Source organism: Epinephelus fuscoguttatus, linkage group LG6, assembly GCF_011397635.1.
Source record: "Epinephelus fuscoguttatus linkage group LG6, E.fuscoguttatus.final_Chr_v1".
Lineage (NCBI taxonomy): Eukaryota > Metazoa > Chordata > Actinopteri > Perciformes > Serranidae > Epinephelus > Epinephelus fuscoguttatus.
In genome coordinates, this window is record NC_064757.1 from 33,376,386 (window position 1) to 33,402,364 (window position 25,979).

A 25,979-nucleotide genomic window follows, 5' to 3' on the forward strand; every position below is an offset into this window, starting at 1 on the left:
TCCTGCCTCTTAAATATGAGAATTTGCTGCTTTTCTTCATCATTTACGAAAGTAAATGAAGATTCTTTGGGGTTTGACTGTTGGTTGGACAAAAGAAGCAATTTGAAGATGTTACTTTGGGCTCTGGAAAATGTTAATGAGCATTTTTCACATTTTCTTGACGTTTTGTAGACTAAATGATGAATCAGTTAATCGTGAAAAAAAAATCGGCAGATTAATCAATAGTGAAAATAATTGTTAGTTGCAGCCCTAGTTGAAAAAACGTTTATAACGTAGTTGTCTAAAAATAAAACTTTTATGTAGCTTGGCACTATCCTAGAGGCCTAGACATCTTTTTGCCTGCTCATAGTGTGAAGGCTTTGTAGCTTAGAGTGCACCTAATACAGAAAACAGCATTCAGGACGCATAATATGCAAACTGCAAAAGCCAGGTCATTTCTTGTTTTAAAGATTAATTCAAACATGCAGCATGCAAGCAGACTGGCTTTGTGAAGACTTTTCTGCTGAGTAACAGAGACACTGATAATCATCATAATACCAGCAACCAGCAGCTCTAGTTCTTGTGTACTTTGTTTATGGTTGAGTTGTATTTTAAACGCTTTCTCATATTCTGTAGGTTGGATTTGATCCTCACCATCACATACGTGTCCCTGGCCTTCCTCCCAACCTGTCTGGCATTCCGGGTGGAAAACCGTATGTTTCCCTTCCAGTCTGTTAAATCACCATTTATCTCATCTTCTTTGTCACATTTGCACACCTTTACCCACACTCTCACCTCTCTTCTCCCTCCGCCCTTCATTCCTCCACATGACCCTTCTCTTTTCTCTAGAGCCTACTCCTTTCATGTGAGTGCTGATGGACAAATGCAGCCTGTGCCTTTCCCCCCGGACGCGCTGATCGGCCCCGGCATCCCGCGCCATGCACGACAGATCAATACTCTCAGCCACGGGGAGGTGGTGTGTGCTGTCACCATCAGTAACCCGACGCGTCATGTCTACACCGGCGGCAAGGGCTGCGTCAAGGTGTGGGACATCAGTCACCCGGGAAACAAGACCCCGGTGTCCCAGCTGGACTGCCTTGTGAGTGCAGTGAACCTTACATACATGACACCTCAGTGTTACCTGATATTTACTTAAAATGTTTAGCACTGTTTTACCTGTTGTTGCTCACAACAACTAGTTTATGCAGTGATGCTTTTTTAATGACTGTACAAAATTACTTCTGTGCCTCTGTCACATCAGAACAGAGATAACTACATCCGCTCCTGTCGGCTACTTCCGGACGGGCGTACTCTCATCGTTGGGGGCGAGGCGAGTACTTTGTCAATCTGGGATTTGGCTACACCGACTCCACGAATCAAGGCTGAACTAACTTCATCAGCACCTGCGTGTTACGCTCTGGCCATCAGCCCCGACTCCAAGGTCTGCTTCTCCTGCTGCTCTGATGGAAACATAGCTGTGTGGGATCTTCACAACCAGACTCTGGTTAGGTATGGAGCTGGGGAGGGTGATATGAGAGGGTTTTGATGAGTGCTGGATGATAAACCGAATTTTGAATGTCTCACCAACCTAAAAGTAGTTGTCGGAACCTGATACAATTAAACACAAAATGCCTACAACAACTAATGCCATCTAACAAACTTAAGAGTTTACAGTTATATTGGAGGTTAGGCTAATTTGAGTGGCTGTGTGTCATTTCGGGTCACTGTCTGACGTGTCACTCTATTCTCCTGAGACCTGAACTTTTGTTTGATATGCATTTTTAATTTCTCCTAGCTATCTGGGATGAGTAGGATATAACTAGCATAAAAACTAAACATTTTCTAGGATAATAAAGTCCCAGTGTCCTCAAACGAGACGACAATAAAGTCCCAATGTCCTCAAATAAGATGATAATAAAATCCCAGTGTCCTCCAACGAAACAATAAAGTCCCAATGTCCTCAAATTAGATGACAGTAAAGTCCCAATGTCCTCAAATAAGACTACATCCCAATGTCCTCAAATAAGACGACAATAAAGTCTCAGTGTCCTCAAACGAGACAATAGTAAAGTCCCAGTGTCCTCAAATGAGACTACAGCAAAGTCCCAATGTCCTCAAATGAGACTACAGCAAAGTCCCAATGTTCTCAAATGAGATGACAATAAAGTCTGAGTGTCCTGAAACGAGACCAAATCCAAATGTCCTCAAGCAAGACACTAATAAAGTCTCGGTGTCCTCAAATGAGACTTCATCCCAGTGTCTTCTAATGAGACAATAAGAAAGTCCCAATGTCTTCAAAGGAGACGACAATAAAGTCCCAATGTCCTCAAACGAGACTACATCCCAATGTCCTCAAATAAGACGACAATAAAGTCTCAATGTCCTCAAATGAGACGACAGTGAAGTCCCAGTGTCCTTAAACGAGAGTACAACCCAATGTCCTCAAATAAGTTGACAATAAAGTTTCAATATCCTCAAACGAGACTATATCCCATTGTCCTCAAATGTGACAATAATTAAGTCTCAATATCCTCAAACGAGACAATAATTAAGTCCCAGTGTCCTCAAACGAGACCACATCCAAATGTCCTCAAACGAGACACTAATAAAGTCCCAATGTCCTCAAACGAGACTATAATAAAGTCCCAATGCCCTCAAACGAGACTTCATCCCAATGTCTTCCAGTGAGACAATACAAAAGTCCCAGTGTCTTCAAATATTTACTTTCTAGACAGGCTCTAAGCTGGTTACTGTTGCTGAAATAGGTACAAAAATATGTTGGCATTTTAAACTGCAAACTTTATTAATCATAAATAAACAAGTTTCAACCATAAAATGTGATCAGGTTTTGGACCTTGTCTTCTTTTGTGTCGGGATCAGCTGCAGACTGACTTGGCAGAGATGGCGGCCATCTTGTTTTTACATGGATTAGTGTATTGTGGTCTTACTACCACTAGATGGCACAGAAAAGTGTCCACAAATGAGGAAAACAAGTCTAAATGAAGCAGAATGACGTATAAGGTGCAGTAAACCCAAAATGTGATGTCCTCATATGAGGACACATGGTCTCAGGAGGATAATGGTCCTTGCAGACTGAGAGCAGTGTTTCTCACCCCTGTGTAATCACTGCCAGACAGTGTGTAGGTTTAAATTAAACCCGTCACATTATCATCTCACAGTATCAGTGATAAGTTCTCCCGAGGCTAATGTGTTAATCACTTAATCACTGCTAATCAGTCTTGCATTCTCACTACTCCAAAATTCCTGCAAGTTTACCTTAAAACAGTCTTTGACTGAGCCGGTGTCAACCAAACAGCTTCTCTCAAAGAAAAGATACAAATATTCATGTGTCCTTTGATTTGATGATAAATGCTCTACTGTTGGATATGGGCTTGTCTGACTCTGTGTTTTTCTGCAGGCAGTTCCAGGGTCACACAGACGGAGCCAGCTGTATAGACATCTCTAATGATGGGACCAAGCTGTGGACTGGAGGCCTGGACAACACCGTGCGGTCCTGGGACCTGAGAGAGGGCCGACAGCTTCAGCAGCACGACTTCACCTCCCAGGTACACCAGACAGTTTTTACACACAAACACATCTTTTCTATCAGCGCTGCAACCACATCCACCACTGTTAGAGGAGCTCCAACACTTAAACCAGCTGATGAGCTGCTCATGCCACTGCATGAATGCTAAAGGGGCAGTTCACCCCCAAATTAAAAGTGCAAATTTTCCCTCTTACCTGTTGTGCTATTTATTAGTCTTTGTTGGAGATATCGGCTGTAGAGATGTCTGTCTTCTTTGGAATATAATGGAACTAGAGGGCACTCGGCTTGTGGTGCTCAAAGCATCAGAAAAATTCATTTGAAAAACTCAACAGCAATGTCCCTTTCCAGAAATCATGACCCAGTTCCTCAGATAATCCACAGACCTTGTTGTGAGCTGTTTCATGTAGGAACAATATTCTTTCTACCAAACCACACCCGGCAACCATATCACCATGCAGAAGAAAGCATGCATCTACTGCTAGCTCACCTAGCGTCACTGAGATAGCTAACATCACAGCTCAGCCGAGGAGGACGCCATTAATGTTTACATCTCACGCTGTCATGAGCATGAGTCTCTTGTCCATGAGTAGATGCACACTTCCTTCTCTAGAGTGATATGGTTGGTGGGTGTACTTGGGTAAAAAGAAAACATTCCCTACATGACATGTAAACATTAATGGCGTCCTCCTCAGCTGAGGGACTGTTTTCTTTTTACTGAAGTACACCCACCAACCATATCACTCTAGAGAAGGAAGTGTGCATCTACTCATGGACAAGAGACTCATGCTCATGACAGCATGAGATGTAAACATTAATGGCGTCCTCCTCGGCTGAGCTGTGAAGTTAGCTAGCTCAGTGGTGCTAGGTGAGCTAGCAGTAGATGCACACCATCTTCAGCGCAGTGATACAGTTGGCAGGTGTAGTTCGGTATAAAAAAAAATAGCTCCTGCATAAAACTGCCCACAACAACTGGATTATCTTGAGTAACTGGGTCATGATTTCTGTCAAGAGACATTGCTGTTGAGTTTTTCAAATTTATTTTCTTGGTGCTTTGAGCACCACAAACTGAGTGGCATCTAGTTCCAGTATATTAGAGAGAAGGCAGACATCTCTACGGCTGATATCTCCAAAAATCAGCAGCTCACACCAAAACAATTTACATTGATAAGTAGTACGAAAGGTTAGAATGAAATATATATTTTTGATTTCGGGGTGAACTGTCCCTTTGAATGTCTGCATGGATCACAGTTTGTGTAGCAGTAGAGTGGAACTAGATTGCAAGTGCAAGTTGCGTGTAAGTTTGGTTCTGCACTGCTTTTTATTTTCATTATTTGGTGGTTTAAGTCGAATTGACAGAATGCTGAAAATTGTGCATCTCGGTACAAGTCACAGCCATTTGCAGTTTGTGTGATTACACTCTCGGGCTTTGCTTTATTGTATTAATTTACTGTACAAGCTCAGTTCAAAACATTTAACCCACTATGAAGGCTGGGACTGAGCTCTGGTTTTCTGCCCTGCGCTCACATACCTTTAACGCTAATAACACTGGCAGTTAGAATTTAGTTTTTTTTAGGTGAGGAGAAGAGCAGCAATAATAGACCATTACTGCCATTTTCCAGAAAAGACCAATTTCACAATCTCAGTGTGCTCAGGAGGAGGTGAGTGTGCATTAAAGAGAGCAGGGCAGACAGGGAGAGACATGGCCAATAGGGTGCTAATGTTATCCAGTAATATCTGTTCTAACCCCTCCACCTCCAAGTTCAACATCAGCGAATTAGTGAAGAAAAAAATCCAGCTGTGTTTATCAAGGCATCAGGTGTCAGCGTGATCTAAAAAATGTTGTTGTGATTGGCTCCAAAAATAAGAGCTGACTGAATCATTCACCCACCTCATTTCATGATGCATACCTGCTTTTTCTCAGCACTCCTGCAGACAGGATATGATGCATACTTAAAACGATTTTAGAAGCTGAAACTGCCACCTGCTTTGACAGATTAGTATGAAATGCTCATGATGGTGTAGAAAAGCATACAGTGGACGTTTGCCAGCATCCATGGATATGTTAATATCACTGGCCACCCACAGACACAAACACGTTCATGCACTAAAAAAAAATCAGGAGTGGACTACTATAAGAGATGATTATTTATTATATTATTATAAACTATACAAGGTATAACTAACTAACTAAGTTTTGGTTTGGTTGCAGATCTTTTCACTTGGATACTGTCCGACGGGCGAGTGGCTAGCAGTGGGGATGGAGAACAATAATGTGGAGGTCCTTCATGTCACCAAACCTGACAAGTACCAGCTCCACCTGCATGAAAGCTGCGTGCTCTCACTCAGATTTGCTCACTGTGGTAAGAAAAAACAAAACTATGTGGACAATTTTCTCTGCAGTCGTGTTCCTATTAGTGTTTTTGCGGTTGTAAAGGAAGGAAATTAATGTACAGTGTGTACCAAGTCTTGGGAAATTGACTCGAGTGTGAACCATTGCTTTAGCTCTGACTACATTGAGTGATACTATGCAGAGAAAATTACAATTTGTAGCATGTTTATAGTGCGACATGGAAAGTAAAGGATATGGAAATGTGACTAAACGTGGCAGGTTTGTGTAGGAGATGTGATTACAATAATTTACAATGTAAATGAAGGCCATTTTCAGAGGAAGGCTTTGTACAGCCAGAAATCATGCTGGACCAAGACGTAAAAATCCAAACCAATAATGACTGGTTAGTGGTGAAAATTAAGACTTCTGGATCAGACAGCAAGTCTTAGCGTGAAGCACCAGTGTGACTTATCTGCAGGAGTAAATAGATGCTGTCCCTGTCAGCTGATGCTTTCTAGACATCGTGATTTCCCAAAACTGAATAAATACCACACATAGCAACACAAAACTGCTTTGCTAGCTCAATCATGTTGTAACTAAGATATTCGCTGGAAAAAATATTTTTTTCACAGACTGTTTATTGAGTTATTACAGACACTGCTAACAGCTAACTGTTAGCCTAGCTAAACTACGATAACCATGTTGTTATTTACAAAACGTCACATCCCACCTTGAGTATATCCAATCAGCACCAAGTAACCCCCAAGCCCCAGCCAGGAGTTTCTCGGGGCTGTTCTGAGTACCTACTCCGAGGCAGGGACTTGTTTAGCCCCTGTAAAAGTTCCAGAACTCTGTCCTTCGGGGGTGGTTCCTGCAGTGGAGACACACACCAACAACCCCGGCCCCGTAAAATTACCCCGAAGTTCCTGTGGTGGAAACGGGCCTATAGGAGCTGATGGCCAATCTGGACATATTTTAAGATGTCATATCACAGTGTTAATTTTGCTGACGAAAACTATGATGAAAATGTTTCGTCAATAACTTCCATGACGAAAAGAAGACGATGATGAGCTAAAAATAGATCTTGATTATAAAAACTGAAAGATGAAAAGACGGAAAGATGAAATGTATGCTTCATTTTCATTGCTGAAACAAGATGTGACGAGATATTGAAAGCCGAAAACGCCGTGCTTGTTATTAACTTCAAATGCAGCAGGAGCGACAGGCTGGTAAACTCCAGTAAATAGTCTGCACCTGGATGTCTAGACAGAAAAAAAACCACTCACACTGGAGCAGTGTTAGCCGCTAAATGGCAGCAGAGCAAGCAGCCACCAGCCGCCAGACTTCACATCTGAGCCCCGACTAAAATGTCATGGATTTTCCTCGACTAAAATGCTTTTAGTTTTCATCAATAAAACTAGACTAAAACTATGAAGGATAAAAATGACTTAAATGTGACTAAAACTAATCAGCATTTTCGTCCCAAGATTAGGCTAAGACTAAATCTAAAATAGCTGTCAAAATTAACACTGTCATGTAATAATTTGTAACAATGATTTGTCATGTAATAAAGGGGGCAAAGAAACATACTGTACAATCAACAGGTCCTCCATAGTCATGATTTTGTACTACATTGTGCAAGGTTGATGCCTTTATTTGCAGTGAGAAAGCTCAGAAAAATGGACTTCATTCTGCCCCCCCCCAAAAAAAAGCTGCTTTGTCGCTGCATAATATTTGCGTAACGTGTTGAGGCCTTAAATCTGGATCTGGCTGCGCTCATCTAGAGATTGAGAATCTTGCTGTTAATGTCTGGATGGTGTGTGCAGTTAAAACAACCTGTTGTATACCAGCAACATTACATTTCACCACAGTTTCAAAGTCTATATCTATAAAATATCTCACAGACATGAAAGAGATCTATATTTAATCTTTAACTCAACACTTCCTCTTCAACACTTTTATTAGTAATGGCCATTATCAAAGGCAGTCTCACTGTAGAAAGACAGGACTTGCAGGCAGCCGCGCAGCAACACAGCTGTCTGTGTGAATGCCACATATGTGCAAGCTGCAGCAGTCCAGTGAGGTAGCTGTCACACAGATAGATGTAGGCGGTGTGGCCCGGACGTTAACGCTCAGGTAATTGAGACCTGTTAAAGATCCGGGGCAAATATTTTTTCTTGATTGTGGCCTAATGTACTCTGCCATTCTCTGCAGGGAAGTGGTTTGTGAGCACAGGAAAAGACAATCTGCTCAACGCATGGAGAACCCCGTATGGAGCCAGCATATTCCAGGTAAGTGTGGAGGAACGTACCACGAGAACATAAACATGGCTGACAGGCAGCTGAGAGGCCAAGTACAGCGCAGTGAAATAGCCAGGAGGTTGTAGGTTTATGGAAATATCTTTGAGCAAGACATCAAACATCTTTCAGCTTTTGTGTGGAAGATGGTCAATAAAAAAAAGTGAAACTCACAGTGAAGGTGTTGATTACAACGAAATCAGAAATCTTAAAAAGTAAGTCACTTTATATCAAGGACACAAACATTTCAACGAGACGCCTTTGTCAGGGTCTTGAAAAGAAAAAATGAAGTTGCAGTGGAAGCTGAGTGAGACCTTGCACTCTACTCTTTGCAGATATTGTGGACTGGACAGAAAAATAAATCATATCTTTGTTCAGCACCTGTCTGTCATGTACATGGCCTTCATCCCTTCTTGCCTTTTTCTTCACTCTCAAGTGCACTTTTCATATTTTCACACATCTTTTATTCCCCTTACAGTCAAAGGAGTCGTCCTCAGTGCTGAGCTGTGACATCTCCATAGATGATAAGTACATAGTGACGGGCTCAGGAGATAAGAAAGCGACTGTCTACGAGGTCAACTACTAGGAGGGCGAGACCATCCTTCCATCTAGGCACTTTGCCGTGTCTCCATGTACAATTTTTAATGTGTATAAAATGGATTTGAATGGAACTAATCGAACAGACTGAGTCTTTCCTGGACAGAGACCTTTTGACCTTTTAGATGGCCGTGGATCAAAACAAACAAGCAGAACCAAGCACAGAGATTTTTTTTTGAGTGTCTTTTTGTTGTTGTGAGGATGAATGTCTGAATGCACTGAATCTGGAGAGGCTGCTGTTGTTATAGCGTTGGATTGAAAACATTCCTTTACACTTTTAGGCTTCATTGTTTACCAACACATTTGCATGAAAAGAATATACTTGCCTTTGTACTTTGTACCTGAAGGCCCAAAAAGACGCAGGGCCAGATCATTCCCAGCTGACACCAGATTATCTGCTCTGACAACAGATTTAGCACAACATGAACATGCTTAACTAAAAATAGTAACACTTGAGAGGGTTGCTGTTGGGTTAAAGGAGCAGTGTATAAAATTTAGGGGGATTTTGTGGCATCTAGTGGTGAGGATTGCAGATTGCAACCAGTTGAAACTTCTCCTGGTTAGAATTCCTACAGTGTTAATTGTTCAGGAGGTTTTTACCGGAAGCCGAATTATCCGCAGAGGTCTCTTCCTCTCCAAAACAAACTTAGCAGTTGTTTTAAACTGTTAAAAACACTGAATAAAGCAGTTTTAAGTTACAAATCAGTGTTTCTTTGACACTGTATGGCAGATCACAGTCTGGCTGCTAGCTAACTGCAACTGCTAATGTGTGCTCACCTTTTTTCTGATCCAGATGTTCGGGAGTTTTTTAACAGGAGCTGAATTATCTGCAGAGGTCTCTTTCTTTCCAAAACAAACGTACTTGCTGATTTAAACCGGTAAAAACACTGAATAAAGCAGTTTCATGTTACAAATCAGTGTTTCTCACATACTGTTTGGTTCACTGGAGACGGACTAGCCTAGCACCTCTGATATCTCTGATAACGTAAGATCCAGACGTTGAGAAATTTTTTTTACCTAGAGCTGCATTATCTGCAGAGGTCTCTTCCTTTTGGGAACAAACGGACCTTGGGTCTCATTTATAAAACGTCGCGTAGGAGCAATACTTAAAATGTGCATACGGACAAAAGCCAAAAATGGCGTGCGCCAAAAAATACTCAACAATTTCTGCAGTCAGGCTTCCACCTCACCAACTGCATCGCCAATTTTACATGTCCAAAATATTCGTAGGCATGGGTCAAAGTTTCTCCCATCAAGTCTTTATTTATATATAACAACTTTCATGTTAAAAAAAATCAGTGTTTTTCCAACACTGCTCATTACAGAGAGGCTGCCAACTACAGTGGCCAACGCTAAAACGATGATGGCCCTATCTAGAGCCAGTGTTAGATGCCTCCGTTCTGGGCCTCTGTAGAAACATGGCGGTGCAACATGGTGGACTCCATGAACCCGCTCCCTATGTAGATATAAACAGCTCATTCTAAGGTTACAAAAACACAATGATTCTTATTTTCAGATGATTATGAACTAAAGAAAACATACTTATTATATTATATTCCATTTCTGCCGATATATCCTCTTAAATCCTATACACTGGACCTTTAATGTAAATATCATGGGAAAAGTTTCTCTTCAAACTTGACCTTGTTGTCGTCTGTTCAGCTTCCAACCTTATTCCACATCCAATATTACTGCCACCACCATTTATGTTATCAATTACATCTGTGAGGTGTACAGCGTTTATTTCTGTAGATGCACACCACAAACATTCGTCAATTATATCCCAGGATTTATTCAGCCTCAACTTCCTGTAGATATTTTCATAACAGTGATTGTTTTGATCAGTCATGAGCAAGCTGCTCAGCTCTTATTTATGCGAGCCCTAAATGCAGTATTGTCATTTTTTATTTTTTGGTTCTGTCTCATTCTTGCCTTCAGGCACTGCATGTTAATACCTCATACCAAATTTGCCTCCTTTTTTTTTTTTTTTTAAATTTTAAGACACTTTATGTTCAATATGTTTGTCTAAATCAGTAAAATCAGCTTCAACATGTGAAAAACATCAAATTTTCATTCATGAAAAAATGCATGCTGATCATAGCTATTGAAGAAACAAGATGAGCTACAATAGTTAATTAGTGAACTGTAGAGGAGCTGGTAAGCAGTCTTTTTTTTTTTTTTTTTACCTTTGGACATGCCAGACTAGCTGTTTCCCCTTGTTTTCAGTCTTTATGCTAAGCTAAGCTAAGCTAAGCTAAACTAAACAGTTCCTCCAGGATTTCGTGGGCTGTTTTGGGGATTGTTTTGGTCTATAATGCCTCATTTCACGGCAGCGTGATACATGTTTTTAGGCCTTATTTTTGGCAAAGACATGCAAGGGCAAATAAAAATTGCAAAAATAGTTACTATGCTGTCTCAGATTTAGTCAGTATAATTATGAGTCTTAAGTGTTTCCTAGAAGAATTAGCATCTTTTTGTGATGTGAGGGGGATTGGATGGGGGCTGAAAGCTGATTGCTGATGATCAGTTGTTGTTGCCATTTGAAGCAGCGTTGAAGGCTCGCGCCCTATGCAGCTCTCCATCTGCTCTCTTGGCCAGGCTAGCTTGAGCTAACACAGCAGCAGTGGGTAAGATCCAACACTCGGCCATTAAAGAATCCCAACAATCTCACACCGACACCAAAACGGCTCAACTCTGTCATTAAACCTGCTTATAACCATTGGGTAACATTAGCTGTATGATGCTAACCGTTAGCCCTGTCACTGTGTGTGTGACTCTGTCCCAGGCACAGAGCTCACACTCCTGCAGCAGCAGTCTCATAATCAACAGAGAGACAGTGTGGATCAATTTGCTGCGTGCAGCGCTACAGTGAAAGGAGACTTTACCTGTTTTAAAGAGTCAAAATGGAGCGACGCCTGCACACTAGCTCAAACTGTCAACTCAAACTGCACTGATTCATACACACGTCATATGTCAGTGTCCATACACTCCCTTCCAATTTGGCAGTCTATTTATGCTGCTTTCTTTGCATTGTCTATGCGGCTGCTGCCCTGCATCAGTACTTTCAGCACCACCTCCACCCCAGCATTCACCTGCAGGCTCTGGCTAAGGGGGGAATATTTAATCATGGCTCCCCAGTGTCTCATGAAAACATAACTGTGGGGAGCGATGAGGCAGACGTCTAGATGCCAAACTCTAACTATGTTCTGCTGTTGAAATAAACATTTAAAACGTGAGTTGTCTGACTGAACTCACAGTAAAGTTGCAGTGATCTGACAAAATGTCAAGGTCGCACCGAATTTATGGGCATTGATTCACTTTGAGTTAATCACAACATCCTGGAGGGACTGGCTAAATAGCTGCTTGGTGTAGTTGGGCTTTGATTTACAATTCAGATATGAGAGTGGTATCAAACTTCTCATCTAACTCTTGGCAAATAGTCATGATTCCCAAAATGTTAAAATATTCCTTTGAATGCAGATTGCATTTATTAGCCTGCCTTTAATATTTATTTTCTACTTGCACTGCGTGTGTATTATTCAACATTCTTATTTTCTTTCACAACTCTCATAATGTTGACTGAGGTATGAGTGTGAGTTCAGTCTGTTTGTGCGCGTGTGTGTGTGTGTTTGTGTGTTGTGACCCTGTGGGCATTGAACAAACAAACTAACAAGATTGCCCTCTGTGCCCTCACTGCTGTGTGACCTTTGCTCTTGGTTCTGCCCCCTCAGTTCAGACTCCTCTGGATGCTCACAGGATTCTGTCTGACAGACTTCAGTAAAACTGTTTGATTGGTGTTTGGAGGTCAACCAGCCCTCCATTTCCTGCCTGGATTTTTTCCCCTCTCTTTTTTTGGACCTTTTGGACACCTCTCTGAAAAACAAGCTGTCAGCGATACGCTCGTGATTTCTCTTGGATTTACTTCTGTTGGCTTGTAGAAATAACACAGTGCCTTTATGCTGCTGCGCTTCTGACTCCATTTCATTCGGCTGAGTGTTAAACTACACAGTGATGAAACGTGGTGGACTCTGTTGTTGGAGTGTTTTTTTTTTGAAAATTACTGTTTTTGAGTGCAACATTCAAGGATGGATTTTAATCAAAAAAGATCAGTCATGAGCATATGACCACAGACGGTCACCCAGATTATCCAGTCTGGTTTGTATCAATTGTCTGTCGTCCATTTTGAAGTAATCAGGACCAAACTCCTCTTTGTGTCGCCTGCTTTCCTGAACATGTGCATGTGAAATACACTATTCATGGCTACTGCTGTTTGAGTCTGACTGTTTGAGGCACGGTGCCACCAACCATAAGGACTGTACTTTTTCTTTCTACTTTCAAGCTTTGTTCTTGTTGCTGTTGCATTTTTTGCAGCTTATCTACAACCACCTACCCAAATGACACTCACCTACAGAACACATGCATCCAAAAACACAGTGCATCAGTAGTTATTGGCAGAGATGTAAGTCCCTGTTAGATTCTGTGACCACGTAACCTCCATCATTCTCCCCTCATATTAACCTAAACAACCGTTTTAAACTTAATAACTAAACTTCACTCTCTGGTACAGGGGCCCTGAGAGTCAGGATCCATTTGTTATGTCTGATCTAAATTGTTTTCTCTTCTGTGTTTATGACTTAAGAACAGGTTAGAAAAAAGGTATTGCCAGTATACTCTATCTTAGTTCTGTATTCTTCTGAAAACAGGTGGAAATAAGTGTATATTAGATTATTTTCTTAAGTCTTTGTTGTTGTAATACTCAAAACATTACCATCATTTCTTTCTTTTGACCAGACCGCTATTCTACCTTTTTAAAATAAAATCGCTGTTGGTAAAACATTCCAATCATAGGGGGTTGAAGTGCTCTATGACCACCATAAACTAAAGTTAGGTATGCAGTTGACTTAACCTAGGTTGCAGCTGTTGGTTAGTCATGAACAATTCTTTTTTTTTTTTTCTTTTTTTTCACTCGCTAGCTAGCAGGCTAATGACAACCATCCGTACAGCCAGTGCTAACTGCAGATCGGTGCTGGTTAAAATATATCTAGCCAAAAGAAAGACATGCCGTTAGGGCTGCACCCTAATAGTCGACCAAACGTTAGTCGACCAGAAAGGTCATTAGTAGGCAAGATTTCATTGGTCGCTTAGTCACAGAAAACGTGAATCTCAATTAGGAGCTGCACCATGTCAAAAATAAATCAAAACCAATATGACTGGACCATGTGGGAATTTAATTTGAAAGGACAGACACAGGAAGTGTCCATAATCTGCAGTCAGACAGGAGTCAGGCTAATTTCCAGGGCTGGTACCTGCGGTTATTCCACAGGCTAGTTAATAACATGTCGGGCAGGAAATCCAAAGTGTGGGATCATTTTGAGAAGGTGAAGGACGAACCCAAGGTGATATGTAAACTCATCTTCATTGGTCGACTACAAACATGACGTATCATCTGAAACATGTCAGTAGCTACATGCCCATTAGCCCACAGCGTCATTAACAGGCGGCTCACTCAGTGTGTGACGTGCACTTGTAGATAAAATATAGGCCTATATTAATGAAGGTTCATTAGTAGGGTTTTGTATTTCTCTGTAATGTAGCACAGTGTTAACAATGTTACTGATACTATTCTTTCTCACACCTTCAACTCAAACCATTGTGTTGCCCTGCCCAAAATATATCATTTAATAATTAAATTAATATCGTAAACATGCAGGTGATTAGTCGACTAATGGCCCGAAATGACGACTATTGGCCAACTCGGAAAACGTTTTGTAAGGGGCAGCCCTACATGCCAGTAATGTTACATAACTTGCTCACACACAGTAATATGTATCTTGTGTTTAGAGTGCACAGAGAAACTAAAAGTCACCTAGAAGAAAATATTAATGCTTTCAGTCCTCTTCAGAACATGCGGTTGTGGTGCAATTAGCCTCTTTTAGCAGAAATGAGTAATGCTACAGTGAAACACTTTCAGAAAGACAAATTTCCACCTGCTGAAAGAAAGACAATTACCTGACAAAAAAAAAATCCACCTGTTTCACGGATTAAATAAATAAATGAGGGACTTAAAAAGATTATCCTGGCAAAACCTTTTTTTTTTTTTCCCAGTCCGAGCCTAAGTCACAAACACAAGAGAGAAAACAGCTTAGATCAGACCTAGAAAATGGACCACCACGTGTTTTGCCACATGCCTCTCAAGGTTTCTGTATTTTGAAGGCTCATTCTTAGACATAATTATGTAACGTCTTGGTTAAGCATCAGGTCATACCCCTTGCGGGATCCATCATTTTGCTTCACTTCAAGGTTATTTTGAGACTGATTGATATATAAAATAACACTTCTAGACCCTTTAATTGCAAAAACATTCTCAACCTACAAATTTAAGAAGGAAAAGAAAGAAGCAATCAACAGAGAGAGGTTCTGGCTTTTACTGTTGATGGGATTAAACTCATTTCAGCATCAGAATAGCACGTTATTATGTTATCATCGGTGTCATGAAGCCTGCAACCTATTTATCTGGCTCAATACCATTTTTCTTTTTGCTTACCTTTTTCAAGGGCACCCTCTGTCAGTTCTGAATGCCTTATACATGAATGAATTAAAGGACACATTGTGAATTTGCTCAATGCTTGACACTATTTCACCATAAAGAATTTTTTTTTCAGTTAAATGCCAAGGAGAAGCTGATTTAAAGATGGACATTTATTTCTTCTTTTTATTTTCTCTGCAAACATTAAAGTTATTTTATGGCTGTGACACAGACAGACAGTTGAGTTGAAGAAACTACTGAAAATAACTGCACTGGTGTGAATACAAAGGGACATTTTGCAGCAAAGCCACCTCTTGTGAGAAAAAGTGTAATGAGTTTGATACAGGAGGGACCCTATGTAAGATATTACTCTGATATTTTTGTAATTTCTTTGACAGACACACACGCAGAGTGACACTGTACATTCTGAAGGACTGGTCATGATATTGGTTTGTTCACAGTGTTTGCCTTACTCTGTGCTTTCTCTCTAAACCTGAAACATTTCTGTGTTTGCCGCAGTCAGCTACGCTCTCAGATTCAAATGTTGATTCGTTCACCTCACTGCCACTGACTGCTTAGCTGCATTTTCTGCTCTTGAATTGAAGTCATAAAATCTGTACCTTCTGTACTAAATAGCGACTGTGCAACCTTCACCCTCATTCATAATGGAAAGATATGAAATACACTTTGGTTATACTTACGTCAAGAGTCAAACCTCAATGTTACTCGTCTCATCTAAGTTAGCTGGCTAACATGACCTGATACAGAAATGATGTTACGTACAATAATGATGTGTAGAGCATTTAGCTTGACTGAACTCATGAAGGTGTTATAAACTGACTGTAAACATGTAATAATTCAAGCTTACAGTGGAAAGAAACTTCCTGTTGCTAATTGAGTTTTTTTCTTTCCTCTTCAATACAAAATGCCTTTGCTCTCTTTTTTCTAGTCTGTGGTTGATTTTATTAAATTATTGTGTGGAGTATTTTGTCTGAGACTTTCTGAGAAGTTCTGCAGTAATGATTCTTTGTCCAGATGTAGAAGAAAAGTAAGTCCAGTAGTGGAAGAAATTCTTCACTTAAAGGTCTAGTGTGGGGTGTTTAGTGGCATCTAGTGGTGAGGTTGCAGATTGCAACCCACTAAAAATTTTCCCATCAGTTGGAGAACTACAGTGGTCAGTGCAAAACATGAATGGTCCTGTCCTGGAGACAGTGTTTGGTTTGTCCTTTCTGGGCTATTGTAGAACCAACATTCTTAGTTTCAGGTGATATAAACTAATGAAAATAAAGCTATGAATATTATTTTTATTTCTGCCAGTATCCCCCCTAAATCCTACACACTGGACCTTTAAATAAAAGTAGCAATAACTAAGGGGTATAAATTCTTTGTTCCAAGTAAAAGTCATCTACAATATGGATTTTTGTTTTCAGCCGATGTGATAACCAGTCATTATCTACTTCTCATGGCCAATATTGATAAGATAAACGCTAATTTCACATTTCTGTATTTTAAAAAGAAGTTCGTAACCTGTAGTTTATGCACACCCAAGGGTGAGAAAGGCTATGGTGTAGTGCAAAGGTGGATGATTTAATATTCCATACCTCAAACCAAATCTAACTCACATCATGACTGTTACCACCACAAAACGAGACATTTCTGACTTTTGGAATGTTCATTTTTCATTTTACTACAGTGCATCAAAATACTTCATAAACATAGATTTAAATTTAAATGCTTTGACATAATCTATCAAATCAGACATGTCAACACATTATACTCATGTTAATTGAAGTAAGTGCATCCCTCAATATAGAAAAAGCCTTGTGTTTCCCATATGTTCATTTATTTGTGACAGCCACCGTATCAACACTGACCTGCCAAAATTTGATTTTCCCTTTGTTTTTTAACTATTAAAATGGGTACACTTTGATTTTATTGTAGAGCTACACGCAGCGTACTGATTCCCGTAGCCCCTCCTTGATCCACTCTCTCTCCATCTCTATTCACTGTGAGATGAACAGGTTTAACCACATCACATGGTGGATATTATCAAATTGTTATTAACAGGTTGAATGGCAGAGTGAAGCTGTTTAGTTGTCAGTGTTGTTTGTTGGGACTGTTTAGCAGCTCAGTGTTGCTTCTGCATTAGCTCGTGCTAACCAGGTGTTTAACCAGGGTAATGGGAGTAACAGAAAGGGATCAGGTCAGCGGCACAGTTATGTTGTCTTCCTCTAAAACTGTGAAAATTGTCCAAACTGGCCCCAACATGTTTGGCTCTTTAATCAGCATGCTGCGCTTACTCTTCTTCTTCTTTGTGATAATTGGCAGTGTAGATGCTGCACCAATTAAGTAGATAAAAGCAGTTTGGCTTTGTTTTATCAGCTCTGTTTATTGGCTGTAATGTCATTATTGAAAATAATAAATGATAATATAAATTTCCAATTATCAGATGATAAGCTATTGACCTGGTCATGTATCCTCAGTAGAAGTACAAAAGTATTAGCATCAAAATACACATAAATGGCCAAAAGTCAAAGTACTCAGTTTGCAGAATGGCCCATTTCAGCATCACATCTATTATAATATTGAATTATAATTATTGATGCATTAATCTATAAACATCACTTTAATGTTGCAGGTAGTAAAGCTATTTTTTTAGGTAGGCCTATGTTACATACTGCTGGTATGGCTTTTAAATTTAACTCTTGAGTTCAATTAATTCTTATCTTAACCTGTCATAATACATCATAATATATTTGTTTAGTATATTTTATATTATTAATCAGAATCAGTAAATTAACTACTCAACAGTGCAACAGTGCATCTGAATAAATGAATTTAATGGAGGAGAGAGAGAGTAGCATGATTTACTCAAGTAAAGTACAAGTAAATATATTGAGTTATCTCCCATTCTGTGCATGGGACAGGCAGCTTGTGTTCCATGTTTAACTGAATAACATTTAGTTTGAAAGTATATTCTGACTCCTCTCTACTCGCCCAGTTGAGGAAGATGACCTTGTTTTTCCTCTGTGGTGTTGCAGTGTGTATCTATGGTATTTGATACTTCATAGCAGAAATGAAAAATAGACTGCGGGTGCAGATGGACTTACAACACAAGTTAACCCACAGTCAGCGGCAACAGACCCCTTCCCTCCTGCAAAAAGACATTAAATTTTCACGACACAACACTTGACTTGTCCGCTGCTCCACATATTTCATCCCTCAGCTCACACATTTGTGTTTGGCAACCTGTTAACGGTCTCATTATCAACCTGCGTCTTTCTGTGCATGCCCAGGGCATTAATATTCTAATGGTTTCCTTGACAATCCAGTACTAGTACCACACAATTACACTGGCTACAGCCTGCTCCGCAGCAGACATTAATTTTGCATGAAAGGTTACGGCTCTCTAGCCTTGAAATAAACTTGCAACACTGTCTTGTGGCAAAACAACCAGAACAAGAACTTCTGCTTTGTCCTTTGATTTGTTTACTTTTTAGCTCTGGACTTAGCACTAAATCTAGCTGCCCAAACCTACTTTTGAACTCCTAAACCTGCCTCTGAGTCCTCTGTACGCATAGGCACAAAGCTGAAGCTTAAACATAAAGTGTCCACATTGTATCTGCAAAGGCTATTGGGTTTATTCCAGTGACTTTACTGGCAGTTTAGAACAACTATTTTCTCAGCCCAGTTGCTAGAAGGCAGTGCTGGCATTGTATATTTCTGCATCCATGGATACATTACATTTGTATGTTTAAGCTGCCAAGCTGCAGACCACTGTTTGGGACCAACAAACAACAAAAGTGGTTGTTTTTTAGTAATACATTGGTGCCATTTTCAGCCTTAGTTTAAAACCAGGTGTTTTAAAGCAAAACATGATCTTTTCCTCGTCACAACCAAGTGGTTTTTGTGCCAAAAATAACCACATGTTAACCACAATGTTGTTGAAACTTAAGTTTCAACATATCTGCTACGTAATAAGGTACAAATATAACATATTTGTGGTTTGCATAAACATACAACGCCAATATTTACTCAGGTGAGTGGGTTTTTTTACGTTGTCTACAAGCCGTGGAGCCAGGGATCAGCATATCTGGGGGCCCACCCCTGCCTGCCACCCAACACACAATGCAACGAACCCTGAATCCTGTCCCTGCGGGTGTCGGGCCCACAGGGCGACGGCTCCATGTTATCTATTCAGGCTGACCCAGATGCTTGATGGTGAGCTTCCCTCCCAGGTCTGGCTCCAGGGAGGGGCCTTGGTGTCCCCATACCTGGTGAGGTCTGGAGCGTGAGATGGATCGGCGGTTTGGTTCGGCTTCTGCAGTGATGCCGGCGCTGTGCCCTCGTGGCGAAGCGGGAGCTCAGCCAGAAGGCGAGGCTTATTTACTGGTCCATCCATCCATGTCCCAACCCTCACCTATGGTCATGAGCTCTGGGTAGTGACCGAAAGAATGAGATCGCAGATACAAGCGGCAAACGAGTTTCTTCCGTGGGGTGGCTGGGCTCAGCCTTAGAGATAGGGAAAGGGGCTCGGACATCCGGAGGGAGCTCAGGGTAGAGCCCCTGCTCCTACCCGTTGAAAGGGGTCAGTTGAGGTGGTTTGGGCATCTGATCAGGATGCCTCTTGGGTGCCGCCGTTAGAGGTGTTCCGGGCTCGTCCCACTTTCGGGAGGACCCAGACCCAGAACATGCTGGAGGAACTACATATCTCATCTGGCCTGGGAACATCTTGGGGTCCCCCAGAAGGAGCTGGAGAGTATTGCTGGGGAGATGGATGGATGGATGGATGGATGGATGGATGGATGGATGGATGGAAACACAAGCACAAATTTGGGATACACTGTTATATAGTACATATAGTTTGTTTTAAGCTTGAGGGCTTCTTGCCCCAGGCCCCTTATTAAGATTTTCATATTCATTTCATTTTCCATGATTTTTCATTTCATTTATGCTATTTACAACAAAATTGGCTACTCTATAAATGTATTTCTTTCAACAGTGCATCGATTTATGCATCTCCAAATATTTTTTGATTTTATAGTTGGCTAAATTTGTTCATAAGGGAGTAATTTTCCCCCATTTTACCCTAACATCAGTCATGAATGATACAGAAAACACTAATATCACAATGAATCTTCTATGTCCTCTTTAGAATATTTTGTGACCAACTTTTTTGCCCAAAAAGCTCTGCATTTTGACTCGTAGTTGTGTGGCAGGCATACTCCACATCCATACTAAGTGAGCTGGGAAACAAGGGTTTCAAGTGTTTTAGTGTGGCATTTTAGTGCAAGCTGACAGGTCAACGCAAGTCCCAGTCTAACCTCCTATTGTGAACGTGCTGTGTTCACGCAGAGCACAGCGCTGGACTGCTGAAGTGGATTAAGTGATCTAAGTGAGGGCTGTGGAGGAGGACGCTCCACCATTACAGTGAATGATACTCGTGTTACAGCTCTCCAAGCGGCACTTCAAACAACCCAAAGTGGGAGAGAAGGAGGAAAGGTGGGGATGCAATGTGGGAATGAGCCAACCCTCCTTCAACATTTTATATCAAGAGCACTTGCAGCTTGCAAATTGCCCACTTTCCTGACAGACATAGAAGTTGGATTAAACAAACAGGCCACACAATAGATGGCTTTAGCTCGCATGTGTTGCATCACACTGCTGGTAGATTTAGCTCATAAAGCTGCAAAGATAGAAAATACTTCTCAACAACACTGCACACTTAGATATTGTTTTTGTGACCGCAACTGTCTCGTTTTCTGTCCTCCCAAAAACCTTCATGACCACGTTAGCGCCCTGACAGTCTGCTGGCATAATGTTTGCAAAGTGCCACTTTACAGAACCATTACAATACTACTCTACTAACTTCAGAGCTCAGTGAGAATCGCTCTTAATGAATTCACTTTAAGAGCACTGACAGCACACTTTTGAGTCTCCTGAAGAGGATCATAGATGCAACAGAGTGAATATTTACTGCAGTTCAAAACAAAGTATGTGAAGCTCTACTTTCGTACACAGTTCACAGCAAAAGCATTAAACATCAGCCACTCTGAGGCTTTCTGAGGCCGTACTTACATGCTGCCAAGACCATAGCCATGGAGTCGACACTGGGTGGGACCAAATCTGCCCCCCCTAGAAAAACATTCAAAATTTGAAAACTCATTTCCAATTCTGCCTGTATTTTATAGTTTATCATGACCAAGTACAACTATGCAGTATTCTTTACAGATGAATGAAAGCTACTACTGTCTAAACAATCTGACAGATATAACATAATAAAGGCATTAGCGTTAGTTGAATACGCCCATGAAATGTGTTCTGCTGGAGTACAGCAACACCATTTGGACCATGCGCAGAATTGCAGTACACCGTAAATCTAAACCAGTACTAATAATTGGCCTAATGGCAATTTGTTACGTTTATTTATTATTTTGATCACATTTGCTAATGATTATTTCGGGCACTGTTGTATGGTTGCCTGTTGTAGAATTTTTATTAACACATATTTTTTTTTATCAATATTTTGGCTGACTGCTAATGTTAGCATGTGTACATGAATGGCAATAACAATGCTACCATGTTGATTTACCATGTTTGCCACCTTAGTTTCAAATGTTAGCATGCTAGCATTTTCATCAAAATCCGTTCAAAACTTTTTGAGTTATTTTGCAGACAAACAGACCAACACGGGCGAAAACATAACCTCCTTGGCGGAGGTAATTAGCACTAAACAGAAAGTACTCCTGGGGCTAATGGGAATGTTATTAGTTTTGTAGGTATTTTATCATAATCCAAAGCACTGGACATATAACAAATGTAACCCAGTGATGGTGCTGTACACAAATCTAAGGGATCCCCAATTTGATTATGCTACAGTTCTTCCTGAGAAAAAAAAAACATGCACCAAATGTCTTGGCAACCCATCAGTGACTGTATTTAAAGATGGACAATGCACTTCCACTTCCTCCCACTGTACAAAAATAAAGCCTAAATATCCTGGATACAGCTGCTGCCATCTTGCCCCTGGTGACTTCATTTGGAGCCAGAGTTTGGACATTAGCGTTCTCCATTGTATCGAGTTCCCGCCAATACAACCATCCAACCAACCATCCAACCATCCAACCAATCGCAAGCAGTGCCACTGATTGTGAGCACACCAAATTACACTAACAGCTGTCAATCATGACGTCAATCCCCCTTTTTATAGCAACTAAATAACCAAATTTATCACAAAAATTAACACCTGAACGTTTGTGAGTGTGATAAGAACTTCATAAAACGATAGAACCCATCTTTGGGAAGAATTTATTTTACATGTACTTTGTGTTTTTGCAGCCAGCCACCAGGGGGCGATTGCAATGTTTGGCTTAATTTTTTGGAAGCGGTCATGTCATCCATCTGTATTATACAGTCTATGCAATCAATCCAGTATTTGTTGAACCATCAAAATCAACCTCATGTTGGCGCTAGAGGAAAAGTCAGCAGACTCCCTCCACTGGAAAACTTATATGTACATACAAAATTTCATGTCATTCATCAGTCGCTAAGATATTTCAGTCTGGACCAAAGTGGAGGACTAACTGACTGCCAGACAGATATTAGCCTGCCAATACCTAAAGCCGGAGCTAACGTAGCTAAAAACAAAGAAGACGATGTTTTTCTTGACAGCTCACTGCAAAACTTTATTTACAAATGTGCAAAAACAGCCCAGAATAATGTGATTAAAATCAAATACTCTGAAATGTGTCATTCAGAGTATGCAGTACCAAAGGGCTAATCAGAAAAAATACACCACAAATTACAGCAGCATCCAACATGAACCGTATCAGATGCTCTTTCATTACCAGTTAATGCTCAATCAAAAGTGATTTCAGAGCTTTCTTCAGATTAAACCGCTCTACAAAAGTGCTCTTTCTTCTGGCACAGCACTAGCCGTGGTTGCTAGGAGATTTTTTTTTTTGTAACAAAACCTCAACACCTGATAACAGGAATGGGGAGGTTAGTGAACAACACCACCCCTTTTCCAGTAGCTACTGCGCTTTGATCATAAAACCTCAGCTGAACATTGGTCAGTCTTCTGATGGCATACACAAAAATCCCAGGGGATGGTGGTGGACACGCCGCTGTGTGTCTGTACTCCTTTATTCCCTCTGAAGACACAGTCTGCACAAAAGGGACAATTACCTCTGAAACTGTCAGGATTTTTTCACTTAAATAATGAACGCAGATGAATTGCTGTAACATCTGACCGCCAATAATGGGTGGATTTTATCCCCCTTTATTACTCCTAAGTATTAGCTGTGAACACGGGCGCACTGCAGGCAACCTAATAACTTCTGCCAAGTACAAGACATTACCTTATAACCCAGGATCAGACAAACTCTGCTCTCAAACAGTAATAAAGTAATAGAAACCTAAGACTATTATGCACCAGCAGGATTTTTCCACACAGAGGAGCAACGTGCAAGACAATAACTCAGCGTGGCATTTTATAGCATGGCATTAGAAAGGAACACTTTGTCACAGTGCTAACATTTCAGCCCACCTTTTCACATTAGTGCAACACTAGGATGAAAGTTCATTTCTGTCAGTCCCTGCCCCCACTAAAAATATAAAGGAAATAAAAAATGATGCTCTCAGTGCTGCAAAAATGTGTCTCGGCACACTTGGAGGGAGAGACCTGTGAAAGGGGAATTCATGTGAATAGAGTTTTGTTCCCTTTGTGCAGGGACAGTTTATGCTATGTATTCAGGATGTACTTTAGTGTATTTTTAATGGGATTATATCACAGCTATACGGCTCACAGGATTCTTTTTTCCAGCCTTGTATTGCATTTGAACTCACACAAATCTGTCCTTGTCATATCTGACTTACTAATTTCTCCTCCCATTTCTCACCTTGCCATTCTCATCACATCTGTGAAAGAGGCTAGGTGATGGTAGGATAGGAGGGATCGCGTCCATCGGCTTATCTGCTGGAGTAAATGTGATGGTGATCCTTTAATGAGATGAAAGATTTGTAAGGAGCTTTATACTTTTGAGCGATTCAAAGGGACATTTCTCACAACAACTGATGCTGCTAACAATTTCCTGCCCTATTACAGGGTGGACTAATGATTAATTCATGTCTCCGCCGTCTTAACGAGGTTGTGTCCGTTAGTGGGCGGGAGGGGGGTGCACTCTGCGGTGCTTTGATATCCCACATTCAAGGCTGTGTCACACATTAATGACTTCTTTGAGCTGTGAAACGAGCATCATTATCTCTTTTCAGAAAGGGAAGGATGAGAGATTTCAGCTCAGCTTGTATAAAGACAGGGGAGGAATCTGTCACTGTGTATGGATGTATGTGTGTGTGTGTATGTGTGTGTGTGTGAGCGACACTTGAACATTGCCTTCAGAAGTAGCTTTTCTGTGTGCAGTTCAGCTTATACAGCAATCGATGCTGTTGCAACAAGTTTCATTTTTTAAAGAGTACCTTCGGTGAAAGGTGTACGTCTTTTGAAGATTTAAAAGATTTAAAATGTTTTTAAAGATTGGATTAAAGGGGCACTTCATTGATTTTATATTTATATTGCGCACTCCCATAAAGTTTGGAGACTTGCCAGAGGCTTACTTTCAGTTCATAGTAAGAGTCAAGATCCCTAAAAACCCTGGATCCTACATTGCTCATAATGCAAGTGGGTAGCATCAACACATTTTCACTCCAACCTCGTCACATATCAACGTTAGGTCATACACTTTCCACATCCAAATACGATGTGCAGGTACCCTGGATGCATTGGTTGTTGACTGTCTGGGACACCATGTCAAGTTCTGCCTGTTACATGCATTGTTGTCTTTCAAAATACACTTCAGTTTTCACAGTAAATATAACATTTACATACAGTCTCTTTCAAAATAAAAGCACTACGTCGGTACAGCAACGCAATTTGACGTTTTATATTCTTCAGCAACAAATGCACATGGTTTGGTCTGAGAAACAAAAGCACGTGGTTGGGTTTAGGAAAAAGAACAGGGTTTGGCTTAATCTTACAGGACACCTTAACTTGTGTCCTTATCCCGCCGTGTTTCCGACTGGGTATCACGCCCATGTTAAAGGACACCCTGTTTTGTTGGTTTCTGACGCTACAAGTCACTACGTAAGTATCACATCTCAAAGACTTCAGATTGAGACTGTGCTCCCAAAGACCCTGGATCCTACATTTCTCATAATGCAAGTGACCAGCATCATTCATCGGACCCTTCTGGTGTGTTCCTCTTGCACTGTTAAGGCAGAATTTCCGAGTTCCCAAGGGATGTTTCAACTGGAATGCCCCCTGAAGTCGGGGGAACCTCACCAACTCCGACCTCAAAAGCCAAGGTGGTTGGTCTGCACACCAACAGTATACTGTTTACTAAGACTGTTCACTTATTTGTGCCTCAACACAGTATTGTCCAACTTCTATATGTGAACTTGCTGCCATCGTGTTTGTATGTTCAAAACACAGCATAATGTGTTGATATCAACTGGTTTTGCTAACAGTGGCTAACCTGGCTAGAACTGATATTGCTAACAACATCCTGGTTCCCAACTAGTTGTAGTGAAATGTGGTCAACTCATGCCATTCTTAGCCTCAGCTTGTGAGGTTAAGTGGAACACAGCATTGTTTGCAAATTCCCGTGTCTGTCAGACTACACACCCCCTGCTTGTAACACATGGTTG

The 25,979-nt window shown here is 40.9% G+C and overlaps 1 protein-coding gene across 3 annotated transcripts in view; it reads left to right on the forward strand.

The window, feature by feature from the left end:
* The window catches only part of LOC125890692 (transducin-like enhancer protein 4), a 59,390-nt gene extending 48,675 nt beyond the window's left edge, over window positions 1-10,715 (forward strand). For all 3 annotated transcript variants that reach the window (XM_049579448.1, XM_049579449.1, XM_049579450.1), the window contains exons 14-20: window positions 616-692; window positions 829-1,078; window positions 1,241-1,488; window positions 3,398-3,545; window positions 5,736-5,886; window positions 8,070-8,146; window positions 8,631-10,715. In XM_049579448.1, the coding sequence (XP_049435405.1) occupies window positions 616-692; window positions 829-1,078; window positions 1,241-1,488; window positions 3,398-3,545; window positions 5,736-5,886; window positions 8,070-8,146; window positions 8,631-8,738 (1,059 nt within the window). In that variant the 3' untranslated portion in view covers window positions 8,739-10,715. The remainder of the gene's footprint in view (window positions 1-615; window positions 693-828; window positions 1,079-1,240; window positions 1,489-3,397; window positions 3,546-5,735; window positions 5,887-8,069; window positions 8,147-8,630) is intronic.
* The last annotated feature ends 15,264 nt before the right edge of the window (window positions 10,716-25,979 follow it).